This window comes from Cajanus cajan, chromosome 3 (genome assembly GCF_000230855.2).
Source record: "Cajanus cajan strain Asha chromosome 3, NIPB_CcT2T_4, whole genome shotgun sequence".
Taxonomy (NCBI): Eukaryota; Viridiplantae; Streptophyta; class Magnoliopsida; order Fabales; family Fabaceae; genus Cajanus; species Cajanus cajan.
Window position 1 is genome coordinate 11,363,567 of NC_138519.1, and position 20,800 is coordinate 11,384,366.

Genomic DNA, 20,800 nt, shown 5'->3' on the forward strand with positions numbered 1-20,800 from the left:
GCTGGGCTACCGTCAAACAAGGTAAGTAACAATCTGATTCAAGCACTGATGACGCAGCCAAAACGCATGATAACTTCCACATCCACAGAACATTAGAGAGAATGGAAGGCTTGTTACTACTCGAATTAATATTCACATACAGGGGAAATTCTACCCATGTAATGGAACTTGACTCTAATCAACGGCTACCCTTTGAACAACTTTTGATCACTAAAAGAAAATTGATAATATACATTGAGATTCTAAACCTAACTCTCTTAATCTGGACAACCATAGGAAATGGATTCAGGCCGGGATTTGAGCCGTACCAACTGCACCACAACTCAGCAGCACAGCAGTACTTACCGCAAGGACTAACTAATTACATAATATAAGCAACTTTTGGACGATGACCAAAATACATGGCCAAATCCAATACAATTTCATACAATCCCAGAGACAAGTACCAGAAGATACACTTGATCTTGTTTTCACTTGATGTCACGCACGACCCACCAATGAAAATACTGAAGGTATAAAAGTCCCTGATCGAACCACCACCAATCACCTTCGCCTTGCAACATTAGCATGCTGATTTGCTTTACTATCAGATCTTATCCGGTCGGCATACATGGGAAGACGTATTATCTCACTTATTTCATTTAACAAATCTTCCTCAGTGATGTTGTCTCTTATGCTTCGCATCACCTATAATGAAATAAGTAAATGGATGAAGCGATGTACAGATTAAGAAAGGGAAATTAGAAAATGGGAGTTGGTATTATACCTTCCGGTAAGTATTAAACTCATTTGGAGTTGACTTATCTGTTCTGATTCGCATAAAGATCCATTCCAGTTTATCAAAATCCCAAGAACATTCTATGATCTTTCCGGAATAAAGAGAGGGATCTGAACCATCTGCAGAGTTCAAGTTTTCAGTAAGCAATTGCAACAAGTGAAACAGATTAGATATAGACTAGGAAAAAATCAAGACAATCAAAATTATATCAGAAAAGTGGACAAAATCATTCACTGAATAGTATGAGTGAAGCATTTTCCCCAAAAAAATTGATAAAAACTGCTGCTTTATCTGCAACCCACTTTTTTCTGCGGAGCAATATATGGGTTACTGTTAAAACTGCCAATCTCAACTACAAACTATCATAAACCTGTGTCACACTCCATAACAAATAATACCATGACTCAACTTTATAGATAACCTATTTTACAAAGCATTAGCATTTTTAAAATCAAAGAATGAAGCATGAATAAAAATTATATCTTTTCAATATAAAATGAGTTGGGACAGATAAAATTTTGTCTGACCTGTGAATTCAACCCTATTCCCTTCCAGGAGTTTCTTCTTTCCCCGTTCATAGAGAAAAAGTAGCTCACGGTCACCATCAACCTGTCAACTTAAGCAACTACAAATTAGTTGGTTGCATCAAACAACAAACTATAACTTACCAAGGGACATCAAAGTAATATCCCAAATCCCAACACCATATCCATGTGAAATATAGTGATGACTGATGAATGATGATACTACCTCGAAAAGAAAATCAACTGAATTCAGATTAGCATATTTCCACTTCAAGAGTCCTTCGTGAGTACGTGGTATATAAGGATCATCCCAACCCTGGTATAATCAACATTGTCAGTAACAACCTCCATAGGGTCCAATGACAAGAAGAAAAAAAACACTGTTCATTAACAAGGATTTCCCAAATCTTTAAGCAAACCTCACATCAGGTTTCAGCCATAAAGACATTCATTTTCATGCTGATTATGTATCAGAAGTATGTATCAACAGATTCAAAAGCAAAGAACCAGAGATTTTAAACAGGGAAAACATATATATACAAAAAAGGTGACTTGCCAACTTGGTGCAGAACGGAAAATCCATTCCCATGCTTAAAAGCATTAAAAGGGATCATTGATCAAGACCCACCTGAAATATGAGACCATCTGCCTCGTGTGAGAGTCTTTTGATGAATTCCTTTAAAAGCTTTGTGACAGTAGAGAGCAACCAAAAATCCTTCCTCCTCACCTAAATAACATTGCAAGCATATTAATAGTGAAGCCCCAAGGCGAAAATGAAGTGAAGCTTATGTTATGAGCAATTAAGGTTAAAGATGCATGCCCTGAATGGTTCCAGATCATATCTATAGTAAGGATTTCTGCTCTGATATATGTGTTGCCGCTCATGATTCCTAGGTTCAATCACCTCTTTCTCAAGCATCTTCCATCGTTCATAGAAGGGTCGCTGCACCAAGTTTGAGCTATAAATAAAAAAAATCTTACACAGCTACAAAACCATATTGAATACTCAAAGCAGAGAATATAGCATACACAACCAAAAAAAAAATGGAAAACTATTCAAACATTTAAAATGATAATTCATCAAACCAAGGTTTTCCACCAACATGTTTTAAGAAAGCCTCACTCAAATTTTCACCATAGCATTATTTAAGATAAATTCATCCGACAAATGAAACTCTGAATTCAACACTGCAACCTATACATATTGACCATTCAACCTTTATTGACCTTATTCAGGGGTTTCAAATGATGGTCACTCATAAGTGATGCCTTGATGAACCCAAAAGGAACTAGACACTCAAAACAAATACAACAATAACCATATCCCATCCCATTAGGTGAAGTCAGCTACATAGATCACATAATAGCAGAATTAGGCTCGGTTAAAAACCAAATTCTGCGGGATATTACTCACCAAGGGATTCCTATTAATAACTTCCTCCAATAATATCCTTTGGTCTCCCTCTACCCATTTTCACAGGAGTAAAACACCATGTGATCTAGTCTCCTCATCAATGCCTCTAGTGGCCTACTTTGCCCGAGCTCAAACCACCTTAACAGATTCTTGGTCACCTTTTTTAATAGGTGTCACACACCAATATCTCCTTGCATATAATCTTCTGTATCCTGTCCTGTGTGTGACTACACATGAATCTTAACATAACCATTTCTCTTCATTTTTTTTTGTTGTTATCCCTTTAGAGCCCAACACTCACTACTATAAAGAATAGTTGGCCGTGTAGCATTACAATAAAACTCTCCTTTGAGTTTGGTAGTCAACTTTCCACATTTTAACCACTCAGTCTCAGCTAGCATCTTCAGTGTGACATCTTAATTAATTTCACCATCAATTAGTAATATTGATCCCTAAAATTAAAACTTCTGGTATGACATCCACCCAGCAGTATTTATATATTTATATTACAAACAAAAGAAAGTGGTGTTTATCTCGCTAAAAATAAGTATAAGGTGAGACAACAATCTAGTGGAACATTACTTTAAACTCATCTGCCAGTTCTCAAATGACGATGAGAAATTATATGGTCAGGCACAAGTTCTTGAAATTAAAGAGTTGGGCGCATTACAATTTTTAGTATTTTTCAACAGTGCAATATAAAGATAATAGCAACCACAAACAAGTGATTTCCCTATCCCCAATGTATGAACCAATATTAGTCTAAAACAGAAAAGAGATCACCCAGTATTATTTTGTGCAATTACATATAAACCAAACCTCTATTATTGATACTTGGTTGATTGCCATCATATCATATATAAGGTATCTTCTCTCCTGCTTCTGTGAATCTGGCAACGTATCAATAACCATCTCACCATCAAGTAATGTGAAGTGGTGAGTCTTCTCGCCCAAACCCTTAGAACGCAAAGATAACAAATTATTAGTTTGTGCATCATTAATGTCAAGAGATCTTGAGAGAAGTCGTAAATCTAGGTTGCACAATAATCTCTTTATAGTATAAATACAATTAATCAAGGAGCTCATGAAGATCCAATAGGTAGTTAACTTACAGCCTAACCTAATCCCAAGATAATTAACATCAATCATCATAACTATGGCTGGCGCATATGTTCTACATATAACACTCCCACTCAAGTAGAAGTATATAATCAAATGAAGCTTGTTACAAATGAACTTCTAAGAGTATTAGAAAATGCTCAGCTTAAATGAAGAGCAGCAATGATGAACAGAAATAATTAATGCTTAGGCAGCAAAGTTCACTAAATCAGGTGGGGTGTGGAGTTTTCAGATTACGGTGACATGGTAGGTTATAACCACTTTAACCAGTAATACCTTTACAGTTCTGGTAAGGGTTACCAGTCATCACAGGTAGCTTCAGTCGTGACAAGTATGAGGCACAACTGTTGAAAACCAATAACAAAACGTGGGGGAGGAAGGGGAATGGAGAACAGAGTGAGAAATGCACAATCCAAATGAAGAGACTGCACACTGATCTCTTCTTAATAGTATAATTATTAGAACCAATCTAACTTACAGCCTTATCAGTAGATAATTTTCAACAATTACCAGAATAAAAGTTGACAATGGTATTAAGAGCATCTTCGGCAATAGTTCTTATTCAGGTTCACTATTGGAAGTCATGATGTAAGACTGGTTCTTATATAAGAGTTGGTTCTTGATAGTAAAATATTATTCATGTTTTTTAGCACAAAATATAAAGCCGTAGATAATATGTGGGACCCATTTTAAGTCTTAAGTAGTTTCACTATTGGAGTAAATAGTTAATGAAGTTCATAAATCTAATGTGGCATAATAGGACCCATCAAAATGAGTGAAGAACAAAAGAAAGGATGCACCATTGACACTGCTTTATCACATGTAAAATCTATGAACTGAAGTTAAATTAGCTCCTATCATTATCAGAAATTTAGAATATAAAGAAGCAACGCTCACATCATTTGTACTCCTGCAAGGAAACCTCATTTGCACCCTTCGAAAATTAAAACTTCTATCAATCAGGTAACATCCATCCATTGTTATTAGCATCATATATCGTGTACCATCTGCTTTCCATGTTGCATAATAATAGCGCTGCCGTAACAATTGTAAATTATCCCTGCATGTGATCATAACCAAAATTAATATAAATTAATGGAAACAATTGTCAGTTTAATAAGAAATAGGGTAGTGAAATCAATACAACTGGTAATTTACAAATCCTGAATAGTGCATAATAAATTACAACTTAGGCAAGAGATTTAGTTGTTAATACAACAACAATAAAGGTTCCCTTGGTTGTATGGAAACAGCAAAGAATCTGCGGAGATAGAGAAGAAAAGGATAAGAAATAAAAAGGTAGGGTTGTTTGGTTGTATGGAAATGGGTGAGAGGAAAGAGAAGGTGTGGGATGCTGAAATGTGCAGAAGATGAACAGTGATTACTTTTCGTAGCACTGTAATTACCAGTGTTACATAATTGATTATTAGTGCTATTTCTTTCCTATTTCTCCTAAACCAAACATCTTTATTTTCACTCTATTTCTTACCTATTTTCATTCACATATTTTTCTCTTTCCCATCTTCATCTACTCTATTTTCTCACCTATCTTTTTTCTTCCTATGCAACATGCCCTAAAAGAGATTTAGTTTTTGGGTTGCCCTTGGGGGCACATATTAAGGAATCAAAATAAGTATTTATTTATAATGTACAATCAATGTCTTAAAACCCTAAAATCATTTAATACTAGCTTCCATACATAATTAACATAGAGTAAGAAATATTATTTTTATGGCATCCATAGGGTGAATTTAATGTTTTTTTTAAGTAATTTGAAGCCTTTATAGGGTGTATACAATGCTCCTTATCCTTAACCAATGTCCTTAGGCCACTTGTCAGCAAGACCCTATTTTTATTTCTTTATTCATATTAACAAAACACTTGGCTTTTATTAATGGCGAAAAAACTAAAAACTTCCCACCAATTACAATTAAAAAAAAATAAGCAACAAAAATACGGTGATAAATTCATGTTTCTGTCAACAATCCAGACCTCCAATGCAGAAATCAAAATCTGTTTTATTCGAAGAGAATACAAATGGTGGATTCCCTCTTATTGCTGCCCTCCTCCCAGAAATGATGATATAGAAAAAGTTATATAAAGATGATAGCTTCAATTTTCTGGTAAAAATAATATGGAGAAATCAAAATCTGTTTTATTCGAAGAGAATACAAATGGTGGATTACCTCTTATTGCAGCCCTCCTCCCACAAATGATGATATAGAAAAAGTTATATAAAGATGATGGCTTCAATTTTCTGGTAAAAATAATATGGAGGCATTAAAGAAACCACTCCCTTACCTATTTTTTATGTAACCGATAGATAGGGTATAAACTAGTTGGTTATATTCAAACTTTAAACAAAAAGATAAATGCAAGGCCATAACTAAAGGTCCCGGGAAAATTAACTTGACAAAATCCATGGAAAGAAATATCTTTTTAATATTATCCCCAATATCATGCATTAATCATTTTCAAGACAAAGTACAAAAAAATGGACAAGAAAAGCATATCTGCAATACAATGCAAAGCATTACGCACAAGCATATGATGGGTCAATGCAACAAATACAAGTACAGTAGCAAAAAAATAGAAGCCTAAAAGTTTAATGTATAACTAAAGTAACATATCAAATCATAATATCTTAATGGCTCAGATAAACAACCTGTTGAGAGAAACTGGGTGCGAACCTGGAAATTGTGTGTGTCCCCTGGGCTGCATACCAATAATTAGTTAAATCACTAGGTCAAGCATAGGAAAAACATGAAGTAGGATAGCATCAAAAATAAAGGAGAAAATAAAGTCGCATAAACTTTTGAAAGAATACTTACCACCTCGGAAGCACGGATACGCCAATTTCTATCCCGTATCCGTATCGGATACGTATCCGATACGGATACGTTTTGATACGCCTAGGATACGTATCTCAAACGTATCTAGAATGATTTTGTTAAAAAAAGAAAAAAAGAAAAAATATTTTTGCAGATTTATTGTTATATGATTCCATTGATCAAAATTCAACCATAAATAAGCAGAAAAATTAAGAAATTTGAGACGAAGAATACAGAGATGTGTTGATGTGTTGCGCTGCCAAACACCAGAGTTTCCGAGCGCCAGACCCAGTCAAACAACAGAGTTTCCAAGCAGCGAGCACCAGACCCACTCATCCAGGTAACTCCGTTTCTTCATTATTCTTCCCTGCAGTGAGTGAGAAGGGGCTGGGTAGTGAGTGAGTCCCGCGTCTTCGCGAAGTGTCTCTTCTGCAGCGTGTATGTCTTTTGCGGGGACAGGCAGCGGGGAACTTTTTCTTTTTTAAATGACAAGGCTTTTATTTTCTTTTTATTTAAATTGTAAAAGGGGTTAGTTATTAACCGTTAATCTCAAATTATTCTTCATTATTCTTACTCATCCAGGTAACTCCGTTTCTTCATTATTCTTTTTTAAATGACAAGGCTTTTATTAACCGTTAATATAAAATTATAATTTTATGATGATTTTATAATTATTAAAAATATAATTATTCTTGCAGCTTTAAACATTTAGAATAATTACTTACTTTTTTTTTAATTTAATTTTATGATTTATTTAAAAAGTTTTTAACTTTATGTAAATTGTAAATTAATAATAATTATAATTTTTTAATTCTTTTTTAGCATCTCTAAAATAGTAAAATGTATAAAAAAATTGTAACAATTAGCAATTTAACATAGATATACTTTTTTTATAGTTTATATTTTTATGATTTAGAGTGATTAAAATTTTTAAGTTGTATAATTTATTTAACAATTAGCAATTTAACATAGATATACTTTTTTTTTTGCAGAAGCATAAAAATTATTTATTTATAATGTCAACAGCAAATGCTTCTAGTTCTGATTCTAATATCAATTCTAAATTCCAAGTAAGTTCGTTTCTGATGATGTTGTACAAGATGATCATGCTCCTCTTTGGTGTTATGTTAGCATATTAGATAAAAATTCAGAAGGGGGAGGAAATAAGAGTTGGTCTTGTAATTTTTGTCAAAAGGTTTATAGAAGTTCTTATTCAAGAGTTAAAGCTCATTTGTTGAGGATTTATGGAACTGGAATTTCTGTGTGCAAGTGTAAATGATCAATATTTGGTTGAATTGAAATCAATTGTTGAATTGGCTGAAAATAAAGTGAAAGCTAAGCATGTCCCATTGCCTACAGAGAAAATGCATCAGAGTTCTTTATTGAAAAAGAGAAAAGTTGGTCCTTTGGAGAAATAATCGATTATTACTTGAAATCTGATGAATGGACAGATGTCCAAAGAAGACCTTTAATTAATTTTATGGCTACAAGTGAAGGGGGTCCAATATTTTTAAAAGCTATTAATGCTTCTGATGAGATTAAAAACAAACATTATATGGCTGATAAGATGATAGAAGCTATAAAAGAAGTAGGAGAACAAAATGTTGTTCAAATTATAACAGATAATGCTCCTGTATGCAAAGGTGCTGGAATGATTGTTGAAATTTCTTTTCCTAAAATTTTTTGGACTCCTTGTGTTGTTCACACATTGAACCTTGCATTGAAGAATATATGTGCTGCCAAAAACACTGAAAGGAATGAGGTAGCTTATGCTGAATGTAATTGGATTACTCAAGTTGTTGATAATGTTTCTTTTGTTAGGAACTTTATCATGAATCACTCAATGAGATTGGCAATTTTTAATCACTTTTCACCTCTAAAATTGCTTGCTATAGTTGAAACACGCTTTGCATCTATTCTAGTGATGTTAAAGAGATTTAAACTTTTGAAAGGTGCTTTGCAATCGATGGTTATTAGTGAAGAATGGAATTCTTATAGAGAAGATGATGTGGGTAAGGCCCAAGCTGCAAAAGAATTTATTTTGAATGATGTGTGGTGGGACAAAATTACATATATTCTTAATTTCACCGAGCCTATTTATAGTATGCTTAGAGCTTGTGACACAGATAGTCCCACGCTTCATTTGGTCTATGAGATGTGGGATAGTATGATGGAAAAAGTAACGACGTCTATATATAGATATGAAGGAAAAGAGTTAAATGATACATCAACATTTTATGAAGTTGTTTATTCTATACTAATTGATAGGTGGACTAAGAGTTGCACCCCTCTCCACTGCATGGCTCACTCTTTGAATCCTAGGTAAAATTAGCCTATTAAATATTTATTTGTTTTTAGTATTTATTTATAAATAATTTGATAGTTACTAATTTTTTTTTATTTATTAATTTTTTTATTTATTCACAGGTACTACAGTGATGAATGGCTTCAAGAGGCTCAAAATAGAATTTTCCCACATGAGGATGAAGAAATTTCTATGGAAAGAAATAAATGTTTAAAAAAGCTTTTCACAACAGCTGAAGAAAGAAGAAAGGTTTCTCTTGAATATGCTGATTTTTCATCAAAAGCTCATAATTTTGCTTCTTTTGACTCAATTGAAGATAGATGGACATTAGATGCTAAATCCTGGTGGGTAATGCATGGTTCTTCTGCCCCTCTCCTTCAAAAGCTTTCTTTAAAGCTTCTTGTACAACCTAGTTCTTCATCTTGTTGCGAAAGGAAGTGGAGTACTTATTCCTTCATTCACTCCTTGAAAAGAAATAAGTTGAATCCTAAAAGAGCAGAAGACTTGGTTTATGTACATACTAATTTGCGACTCTTATCTAGGAAAAGTGAAGAATATATGCAAGGGAGTACTAGAATGTGGGACATTGGTGGAGATGCATGGGGTAGCTTTGATGGTGTTGAAAATCTTGAAGTGGCGTCATTATCTCTTGATGAACCAGAAATGGAAGCTGTCTTATTTACAGATGATGGTCAAGGAGGGGATGAAATTGATACTATTCCTATTTCTCGACAATAAAAAAATGATTTATAATTTTTTTAGTAATGTTTAAAAATTAAAAAGCAAGAAATGTATTCTTAATTTTGATTTTTGAATGAGATTTATTTGCAATTATTATTTTATATATATTAATTTATTTATTTTTAATACGTATCCTAAACGTATCGTATCCTATATTTTCAAATTTTGACGTATCGCCGTATCGGATACGTATCGTATCCGATACGCGTATCGTATCCGTGCATCATAGCTTACCACCAATAAAGCCGGTGTGACAAACAAAAAGACACAGGTATATATGATAGCATAACAACTAGCAGCAGAATACTTACCATCAAATCATTTAGCGGTGTTTGGTAGGGGGATTCATTCAAGATTCTTAGGGGTCTTTGGTAGGGAATGTTAAATTACTAAATTTGGTATGACAAATTTAAAAATCATTCCCAAGAAACATTCACACGAAACATTTTTTGACTATGTTTCCCTCTTAGAATGTGGATTTGGGCCTCACTCAACTCTACAAAACTGACTTGTAAGGTGAGAATTGTTCTCACTTATATACACTTTATTTGTCTTATCTCTAGTCAATGTGGAACTTGAATTTTTTTTAATACACCCCCTTAAGCCCCATACTATAGGGCTTGATGCCTATACAAATTGGTGGATGACTCTTTTAGAGTGAATATATGATAACTCTAATACCATCTTAAAATGTGAGCTTGGACCTAACTCATCCCTACAAAACTAGCTTATAAGGTGAAGGTTGTCCTCCACATATATACACTTTCTTTGTTGTATTTCTAGTCAACATGAGACTTGAATTTTTCCCAATATTCCCACTAAAATTTTCCTCCAAGAGATGGTGCCAATCCAAGATTCCCATTAAGGGAAGAAGTTTTTTAAAATATTAAAAATAGAATTATGTCCATCATTCACAAGAATATTTTAGACATTCAAAACATATTTATGATATTCCTGTAAAACATGATTCCCAACAATGAAAAATGATTTTGTACACAAAACACGCCCTTATTGTAATGTAATTCAACAAAAAAAATGGAAAGACACAATGAAGTTAATAAAACTAAAATGTGTTAATTTTAAAACAGTCCTCGAATCTAAGTAACAAACTCATGCATGAAAGCAACTATTTAAAAGGCTTACCCCAACACCCAATTTAAGAGTTTGATAACAGAACTGACGCAATGCATCTTGCTGATCAGCAGGTATCTCATCTCCCAAAACATCATCATTTGTCATTCGTGAGTCTGTCTCGTGGTTCTCCTAAGAGAACAAGAAATATGTCAAGTTTAAGACATTATAAATGACCAAGTCCAATATTTTAAACATGAATACTGGCAGTGTAAAAAACAAGTCATAAATGAAATCTGTCTGTTTGAATAACATATCAGAGTATTCTCAAGTATCCTAATTACATAACAACTTAAAACAGAAATCAGCCCATAATTATTCTATTTATATTCATTCTAACAATTTCAATAGGAGCTAGATATTTTATTACATACAAATATGGATAAATCCCAATTACAGATATCGGAATCACTCAGAAAACAAGAAAACAAAAGTTAAAACACTGCAGAACTTCAAGGGTCTGCATCATCAAGCCCAAAGACCTCAAAAACTCGCTCATTAACTGGATGTACTGTCCCCAACCTTTCCCTCCCCCTTTTTATCTCTGCTTCTAAACCATTTCCATTTTCTTCCTACTCTCCTTGCCATGTAGATAAGGTTATTATACCCAAATCCCTCTTCTACCCATAATCATATTTCCCACAAGATGCAGCAATAACAGAGGAGTCAACAGAATATTGTATATTAGTATATTACAATCAGAGAAACATGAATAAATGTATCATCCTAATTAACGAGTGGGTTCAGGAATGTAATTACACAATCTAGAAAGTCTCGAACTAAGCTCAGGCTTAACAGTCAAACTCTAATCGGCACACATAAAATGGATTACAGCATTTGTTTTATTCAATCAACATATTCATTTCACCTGCGATAGTTATGGTGCACTTGGTAGGAGACAGGCAGATGGCCTTTTTTGCAAATTCTAAAAAAAATTAATACATGTTGTTTTCTTTTATTTATAAAAAAATTATTATTAGAGAGAAACGGTAAAGTACAAAAAGGAGAATATAACACATCCTCCAAGAACGGAGGAAATAAAAGTAAAGAATGCAACAGAGCTACACAATCTGCTTATCAGAAATTAAAGCCCCGTTGAAACAGTAGTGAGGGATAAATGTCAGAGAGAAGCCACAAGCAGAACACTCTGCCAAAATAAATCTAGGGCCAGGGGTTCTTAATACAAAACAGGTATTCAACTCCAACTATATAATGATATAATTCAAACAACAAAACAGCATCCAGACACCAAATTTTTAGTCTCCTTGTTTCTACTCAAACCTTCAAAACAAACCAAAGGAAACAGCTCCAAGTAACGGGGCACATCCATGATTCATCCAGGAAGTCAAACAACTTTCTTTCTTTTTTGTTACAAACTACAACGTATAACTCATTCAAGAGAATGTAGAAGTTTCTGAAATTGAGCTGCCCATAAAATATGGTTAAAGAGAGAGAATAAATCACTAACCATACACAAAGGACTAGACATAAGTACTAAAAAGAGAAGTTTTAGTCTGCTTAATGGGTTTCTCAAAAATAAACTTATATCCATCAAAGATTAGGAGAATAAAATAAAATAAGACTCCAAACAAATCCCTCTAGAAGATCAAAAAGCCATTCATCTAGCATGAGAAAATAGCAAAACCCAAAATATAAAAATTCATTGAGTGAATTATCCACACCTGCAAATCAGGGCCTGGTACTCCATCATCATCATCATCTGGAACAGCTTCACCATTGAGATCAAATTCAGAAGATCTCTTCCACTCCGGAGTAGGAGGACAAACTACCATTTCAGGCTTTTTCTCATGATAAAATGTGTACAAAGCATCAATATAATCAGGTTTGTAGATTCCTGGAGGCCGAGCTTCAGAAAATATTTTTATCGCCTACAAAATGGGCCAATCAAGTATATTTACTGAACTTGAGCAACATCTTGAACAGACAAACAGAGAGAGGGAGGGGGGACCACAGTTACAAGGTAACTCCCCTAACTGACCTGAGTAACAGACATTGGCATAGCACGCATTAGATAGTGAATGATCATGTATCCTGTACGATTATGCCCATGTGTGCAATGAACAAGTATATGCTTCTTCGTGTGCTTTTGACGTGACAAAAATTGTGTAACCTGGAAATGTAAATAATTGCATGGTTAGAAACTACTAACCACTTGGTAAGCTCAAATGGATAAATTCTGTGGGTGTAAAGCACATGTTCTATTTAAAAGAATTCCTCTTCCAGATAAAGAGGCACATAACAAAACATCAAGTGTACGGAAAGATGATATAAACAAAAGAGAATCCATATGTTATACAATGAATATACAGAAAATTTCTCTCAAAACTTTTAAAGGAAAGATGATATTTGAATGCAACATGTCAAATGGTTTTGAAAGTATCCAGCACCCATTTCTGGAGCATATTGCAGAGGTGATAAAGAAGTTCCTACAGCTACAAGTAACAAGTAAACAACAAATTCCTTTTCAATCCAAGGAACAGAAAATGCAAGCTAAATTCTTCTAAATAATTATGGAAGTGTAAGAGTACAAAAATATATAGGGAGAACAAAACCTCATAGACAAACTGGTTCACAGATAAATTATCAGGTACAGAATCGCGCCCCCTGCATTGAATCTAAACCACAACAATGATCTTCAAATGTAAGGACAAGAAAGAGGTGCCACAGTTTTAAAGACAAAAAAAGAAAAATCTTGAGTTGGCAGTAAAATTTGGCTAAAGCAAACCTTAACATGCTTGATGCACTCTTTTTTTAAATCCGAGACAGGATAGTATCGAGAGGTATTTGTCAAATCAATCACCAGACCAAGCTGCAAACCCAGAGGACAAAATGTAAAAAAGCAGTAAAATTTATGCAAAAAGTCTTCCATTGAAATAGAACATCTAAATTCTCTAAATTGTTCTGCAAAAGACAAGCAGAAGAGATTGTAACTGCTGGAAAACAACGAGAAACACAGATCATTTTTTTTATTTTTTCCTTGTTTGCTAAAAATCTAGAAATTCCTTTCATTTAGATTACTCTTGCTGTTAAAAACAAAATTGAAGAAAAATTCAACAACAAAGAATAAAAAACAGAGAAACAAAAATCTAAATGAAGCATTACATTTTTTGAATAAATTCTACTTACTTTTCTCCCTAAAACTCTTTGTTGATGTATCACTTGTTTAAATGAGTATCTTTTACCAGGAATAATGCAGTCATTGAACGATTCACCAAGTGGAACCTTAGAAGGTATCATGAAACAAATTTCCTGGCCAAATGAAGGGCAATCCAACCACCCTGCATGTATAGAATAAAAAGGATAATAATACTTATTTTTTCATGTACATATGTACAACCATTGTAATTTGTTACATAAAATGTACTCCAATAATCTTAGATATGACTGAAGCAAATAAAAAATAGGTATCCATCTGCATTTTATAAAAAAAAAACATGCATTTGTTTGGACCATTCAATCCAAAGCTACCCACCCTGGCCAAAAAACACAATGCATAAAACTTATAACTAAATATTTAGCCAAATGTCCTCCAAAAACAGGTTATGTAACCCAATATCAAGTGTTATCAATGGTGGATTATGGTGGCCAACCGAAAGTCCACAATATATATGGCAGATGGCATTGCAGCAATTGGTGGTAGCATGGCAGGCAGAATAAAAATATAATATGTACATAAAAAATAACTTAATCCTAGTAACCCTCCTACTTCATTTATATTTAAAGTATAGAATGTGTTTTATATTTTCAGAACATTAAATGCATTATTTTTTCATTTAATAATTTCTTTATAAGGTGGTAGGAGGATATAGCATTACTCGATTATAAATATAAAAGTTGCAGAAATTAAAAAAATAAAAAATAAAACTAAGAATAACAATAAGTTTTTTACTTCAAATAACAATAAAATGATATGAAAATACCATATTCAATTCAACACTTCAAATAATAACAAAATGATAAGTGACCATGGTCAGGTGGAACAGTTACAGACCCAACCCCATCTTTCTTTTTTGTGTTTTTTTTATGTTTTGGGGCTGGGTTCAAGTCAGGTCACACAACCCAGTCCGTTTGTGTCGGATCACATAACCCAACCCATTTGCCTCTTTCTTTTCAAGAGGCATTCTGCCATGGCCGATGCAGTGCAAATGCCATGAATGCCTTGCACTTTGCAACCGCCATAGCCCACATTGAAGAACCTGCTTGCCACAGCCATAGAATGGCATGTCAGTTTTCCGCCACTACCATCTGCCATAGCAGCATCATAGCTGCTTTTCAATAACACTTGCCATCCACCATGCATAATAAACAATTAAATACACCAAAATAATTTGTCATAAGGATAAAATCATACTAAGAAATATCTGAATTTAGCATCACTAATTACCAAAGGCAAGGCAGCAAGTGGGTCACGGAGAGAAACTCTTACCCGGAGGAAGCCTGCTTTTATCATATGATTTAGGGTTCTTATTGTGAAATAGCTGATCATATCCAGGTGACTGTGACGCATGTACAGGTCTGTCATCTGGTCTTTCTCTCTTCAATCGTCTCTTTCTTTCTTCACGCTCCTAAAAATAAGAAGTAACTCAGGAATTGTGTTGATGAGAAAACAGGTATTAATAAGAAAACAGCTTGAAACTCATTATTTATGAACCCCGAAGAAGCAGCAGAACATATGCTAGATGAATGATTGCATTCTCAAAAGGAATTATTATTGTACATGAATCCAACCAGTTCTAATTAAAAATTAACATAGGACAGCAACAATTTTGGAGTTGTAGTTTTTTTCCACAGTTTTAAAAATATCTATCAAACTCTATCTGCCCAATAAGCACATGTCTGGTTTTGATTAATTTATACACCAGAAGTATCGGCTAAAAGCTATCTGTACAGCATGTTGCTTATACTCTTTTTTAAACAAAAACAATAATCCAAACACGCAAAACCGTCGAAGTGTAAAGAAATGTGAAGATAGACTGATAGAGGGAAAACAATTCTTACCATCCAAAGCCTAAATTTGCTCGACTCAGATACTCTATAATTTAACATTTGGCAGTAAAATTTGAATTACCAAAAATTCATCTTTAATCACAAATCAGATGTTTTCCTTTATTGCAACTAGCAAGATAGTGAAATGAAGTATTCAAAGCAATAACCACCATCACCACATTAAAATAACAAGCAAGAAACAGGCTCAACTACTAACAAACTTATGCTATCAAGTCCCGAGTAACAAAAAAATGAATTCTTACTCCTGCATTTGTACAACTGCATGGATTCACATGAATATATGATTTTTTTTTAAATGGCAGAATATTTGTGGCAATTTCCAATGCAGCTGTAGTATTGACGTAGTTCCTTAGGTAGTGTTTGGCCTGACTATTTTGGAACTTAAGAGTTACATTAATGTTGAAGTTATAAAAAAGAGCTATAAATTTAAAAGTAAAGCTGTTTTGTAAATCTATAACTTTAGAGTTACTTTTAAGTTAATTTTTTTTGGGCAATGTGTTCTTGGATTATAGGGTTTTCCAAGTTATTTTTGTAAATCTATAACTTTAAAGTTACTTTCAGTTTTGGAACTTTTGGGGAAGGAAACATTTCGAGATCACCATAGAAGTTCACGATTGAGCCTAGTACTTTATACTCTTCAATGTTAGTTTATCGAATAATCTTAAGTTCAGAATGGTAATCATTCATGGCCCAAAACAACAAACCAGACAGGTAAATGAAATTTTCTCATAACCAGAAAAGTGTAGGCGAGCATTATGCAAACAACAGCACAGAAAGTGACTATAGTGGACCTAGTCAGTCTATATAAAGCTTTCACGTAGCAGGCAATGAAGGTGACAACAGAAAGAGATTTTCTCATTACGCAAACAACAGCACAGAAAGTGACTTTAGTGGACCAAGTCAATCTATATAAAGATTTCACATAGCAGGCAAAGAAGGTGACAACCGAAAGAGTTTTCGAAATTAACCAGGACCAAATCCCACTAGATGTGATGATAGCTGTTAAGCATTAATATCAAATGTTTAAATCATCATACCAGAAAAACTAAAGGGATATGGAGATTGTGCAAATAATAGTGTCTAACTGTATGGATAGTCTATGATATATCCATCTATCAGCCATTTAAGCATTAAATGTTCATATCAGGAAGCGACAATTTAAACACCAACACGAAGAAAGTACACAGAAGTATTTTATACTGGCTGCTCATAAAAAGATTTTTGGGACCATCGCTTAATCCATATTCCGTATTAAAATTAAAAAGGGGGGTCCCATCATCATGCAGGTTGAAATCTCACAAATCACAATCAAACCAAATGAAACTACTTAATGAAAAGAATTTCCCTGTTTATCCCATAACATCACAGTAGTCTTAGTCCAAGTCACGAAGCACAATTTACACAAACTGTCACGATACTGAAGAGGGATTAAGAAAAATGTACCCGGCGTTGTATATCAGCTCCACTTTCTGGGCGATCTTCAGGGGCATGATACTCTTCAACATGTATTTTCTCCTCAAAGATATCTTCATCTTCCTCGGGAACTGGCGAGGCATTCAAGTCCATAGCAACTATCATCAAGCATCAAACAACAACATTCCCCCGCCACTGTACAAACCTGAATACCCCACAACAATTCTTTAGCCTGCACCATTCAAAATTAACAATGCTATTAAACCAGCAAGCCACAATTTCCGCCGTTCAAAATTCAACCAGCTTGTTGTCCTCAACAAAAATGCAAAACGGCTTCAGCTACGAAATGCTCAAGCAATCACGGAAATCAATAAAATAACCAACAAATTCAAGCCTCTTGGAATAGAGCTCAATCACCTAAACACCAATTTTCACAAAATTAAAAGAAAAACGAAATTCCCACCTCACTTCTCATTCTCTCACACCCTCCCAGCTACGAGAAGCAACACGCAAGCAGAATCAAACACACACATCGAAATTCTCGGAAGCGTTGAATTTAACAAGAGCAAGAGCGCGGAAGAGTGGAAATTCACGAACCTGAGCAAGCAATCGACGATAAATCGAAACTCGGTCGATCACGACTGGTACGCAATTCGCGCGGAGAGAGAACCCTAACAATCGTGGTGAGCAGAGCCAGAGTGAGAGTTCGGGTCGAAACCCTAGAGAGAGAAAGTAGAGGTGGAGAGAGAAGGGCTTGTTTGTTGAATTGAAGTTAGATAGAGAGAGAAAGTGAGGTTTGATTTTGTTGCTTTGTGTTATTAATTAACGAACGAAGGCATGGAGAGAGAAAGAGCCCTTAGCAGAAAGAGGCCGCAGACAAGAAATACGCGATTTCAAAGAAGCAAAAGCAAAACAAATTAAATATAAATAAAATAATTAATTGTAAACTAATTAATTAACTGAAATAAAATGAAATTCATTTTTTTCCTAAATTTTTTTTTTTAATTTATAATAATCTTATTATATTTAATCAACTCTTATATATTTAATATGAATAATATTTATAATTATATTTTAATAAAAATTATTTTAAAAATTTTTATAACTTCATATCTCATTAATTTTTATTTATAATTAAATTTAATATTTTAAAATAAATTATTAATAATTAAAAATAATATTAAATCTTAATATAAATCACTTATTTTATCTTTGATCAAAATATAATGGATATGTCTAAAAATATTTATTTTTATAAATTTAAAATGTATTTATTTGTATATATAATTTATTATAATTTTTAATTATATATAATAAATATTTAGTTTATGAAATATACATACTAAAATATAAGTGATATTAAAAATTGAAACTAAAGTGATTATAACATATATATTTTATTTAAATATTAAATAAATTTTGATTTCTTCAAAAAAAATTTAATTTTATATAATATAATAATCAATTAATTCAATTTAATATAATTTTTAATAATTATGATTATTTTGTATTTATTATCACAATCTTATAATCATTTGTTGTAAATTAATATTATAATAATAATGATGATAAATTTGAGTAGTGAATAACTAGTATTTTAATGTGTACATAAATTTTAATTATATATTACTGAATTTTAAAATAAATTATGTATATAAATAAATATTATATTTGGATATATAAATTATATTTAAAAAAGTTCTTTCAAAAAAATTATATTTAAAATTTAAATAAGTAGATGTTTTCAAATATATATATCATATTTTTGTTTATGATAAATAATTTATATTTTAATAAAAAAAAATATTATTGATAATTTATTTTTAAAATATTAAAATTTAACTAATAAATAATTATAATAAACCAAATTAAGTTAAGTATAAAGTTAAAAACATTATCGTGGAAAATAATCGTTCATGTTTTACAAAATTGTTATCATAATAAACAATAATAATAATAAATTATAACCATGTTCCATACTTATTTTATTTTTAATAACTTATATTTATTATATTATAATCATTATAATATTTATGTATTGTAATGCTAATCTTGTTAATAAATTATTATATTATGTCTTTTTTAAGAAATAATTATTATATTATGTTAATATTTATATTAATATTAATGTAATTAAATAATAAGAGTAATTGTTGATAAAAAAATAATAATTAGAATAAGTTATATCTTTAAATTGTTTATCTTATCTTTAAGATTTATTTTCTTTTAAAAAATTCTTTTGTATATTACTTTTTAAAATTTATGTCAATTTGCTCAATATAATAAAATAATCATTTTTTTACTTTATGACACAATTGAAATTCACTTTTATTTACTAATTCAATATCTCAAACTTATCTAGTTATATTTACTTACATAAAGAAATTATTGAACTTAATTAATATTTAAATTTAAAAAAAAAGTCATATACATGATAAAAATTACATAAAGATAAGTATAATAAACTATATAAAAATTAAATATATATATATATATATGATATTATTTTTTATTTGAATATTTTTAGATTTTATAATTTTTATGTAAGTAAAATTAATGAAAAAAATCCCAAATCTTAAATTAGTTTAAAATGATCATTTAAAATACTGTCTCAAAATTAAAAATAATTTTTATTTTAAAATGATCAATTTACTCAAATTTAAAAATTGATCAAAATATATACTTTGATTCTTGAAATATAAAGAATAAAAACAAATCTTAAAAATAAAATAAATAATTAAAAATATAATTTAAATAAATAATAATAGATATTTTTCTTATTATTAATTTACATGTTATTCATTCCATTAGTGTATTACATGTTTTCTTTAATACTAATTAATATTATTACCTTAAATATTTTAAACAACATTTTTGTTTATGTTTATAATTAATTTTTTAACATATTTGCTACCGAAAATAAATATTACAAATTCCTTAATATAATTTGTTTCAAATAGTATTATAAAACTAAATTAATCATCAACTTGATCAAGGTATTGGATTGGTAGATCATTAATTAAACTAGTAAGTTATTGATTGAACCATACGAACTAATATTTATTTATTAACTTTTTTATTGAACATATAAAATTAAACATTTGATGAAGTTATGAGGTAGTCTGGTCGCAATAATGTTTTAGCTTTTCAAATAATTAAGATTCAAATCTTATTAATGTCAAAATTTTCAAATATTTCAAAAGATCGAAAGGAGTAGTAATATTGATGAAACATCTAGGCATTGATGGATGGTGAAGTCAATGGAAAAGTTTCCTTACTTCAAGGATCATTGATCATTAAGAACTCCTAGCCACCAAGAAGAAAAGTGGACGTCCAAGGCAATGAAGAATGGCGTGTTGAATGGAAGCTCTCTAGGTTAGCTCACTCCATGGATAGATGAAGGTCACTCAAGGTTCACTCACTCAAGGAAGAGATAGGAGAAAGGTTAGGCCGAAAATGACCTAGTGACTAAAGAAGGGACGTTAAGGCACAAAGACTCACTCAATATCATATAAT

At 31.9% G+C, this 20,800-nt stretch overlaps 1 protein-coding gene across 3 annotated transcripts; it reads right to left on the reverse strand.

The window, feature by feature from the left end:
• Nucleotides 1–92: 92 nt before the first annotated feature.
• Nucleotides 93–18,138, reverse strand: LOC109788592 (uncharacterized). 3 transcript variants are annotated; one of them, XM_020347362.3, is made up of 18 exons: nt 17,882–18,138; nt 17,315–17,489; nt 15,291–15,429; nt 13,991–14,142; nt 13,590–13,673; nt 13,417–13,479; nt 12,843–12,974; nt 12,526–12,732; nt 10,856–10,975; nt 6,501–6,550; nt 4,733–4,895; nt 3,536–3,673; nt 2,123–2,245; nt 1,931–2,029; nt 1,529–1,618; nt 1,306–1,387; nt 767–897; nt 93–687 (listed from the first exon to the last, which is right to left on the reverse strand). In XM_020347362.3, the coding sequence occupies exons 2-18, from the start codon at nt 17,447–17,449 to the stop codon at nt 544–546; spliced, it is 2,052 nt and encodes a 683-aa protein (XP_020202951.1). In that variant the 5' UTR covers nt 17,450–17,489; nt 17,882–18,138; the 3' UTR covers nt 93–543. The 3 variants fall into 3 exon arrangements, with proteins under 3 accessions (XP_020202951.1, XP_020202950.1, XP_029125111.1); XM_020347361.3 differs by having other exon boundaries at nt 17,315–17,516; nt 17,882–18,137; XM_029269278.2 differs by lacking the exon at nt 13,417–13,479 and having other exon boundaries at nt 17,315–17,516.
• Nucleotides 18,139–20,800: the final 2,662 nt, after the last annotated feature.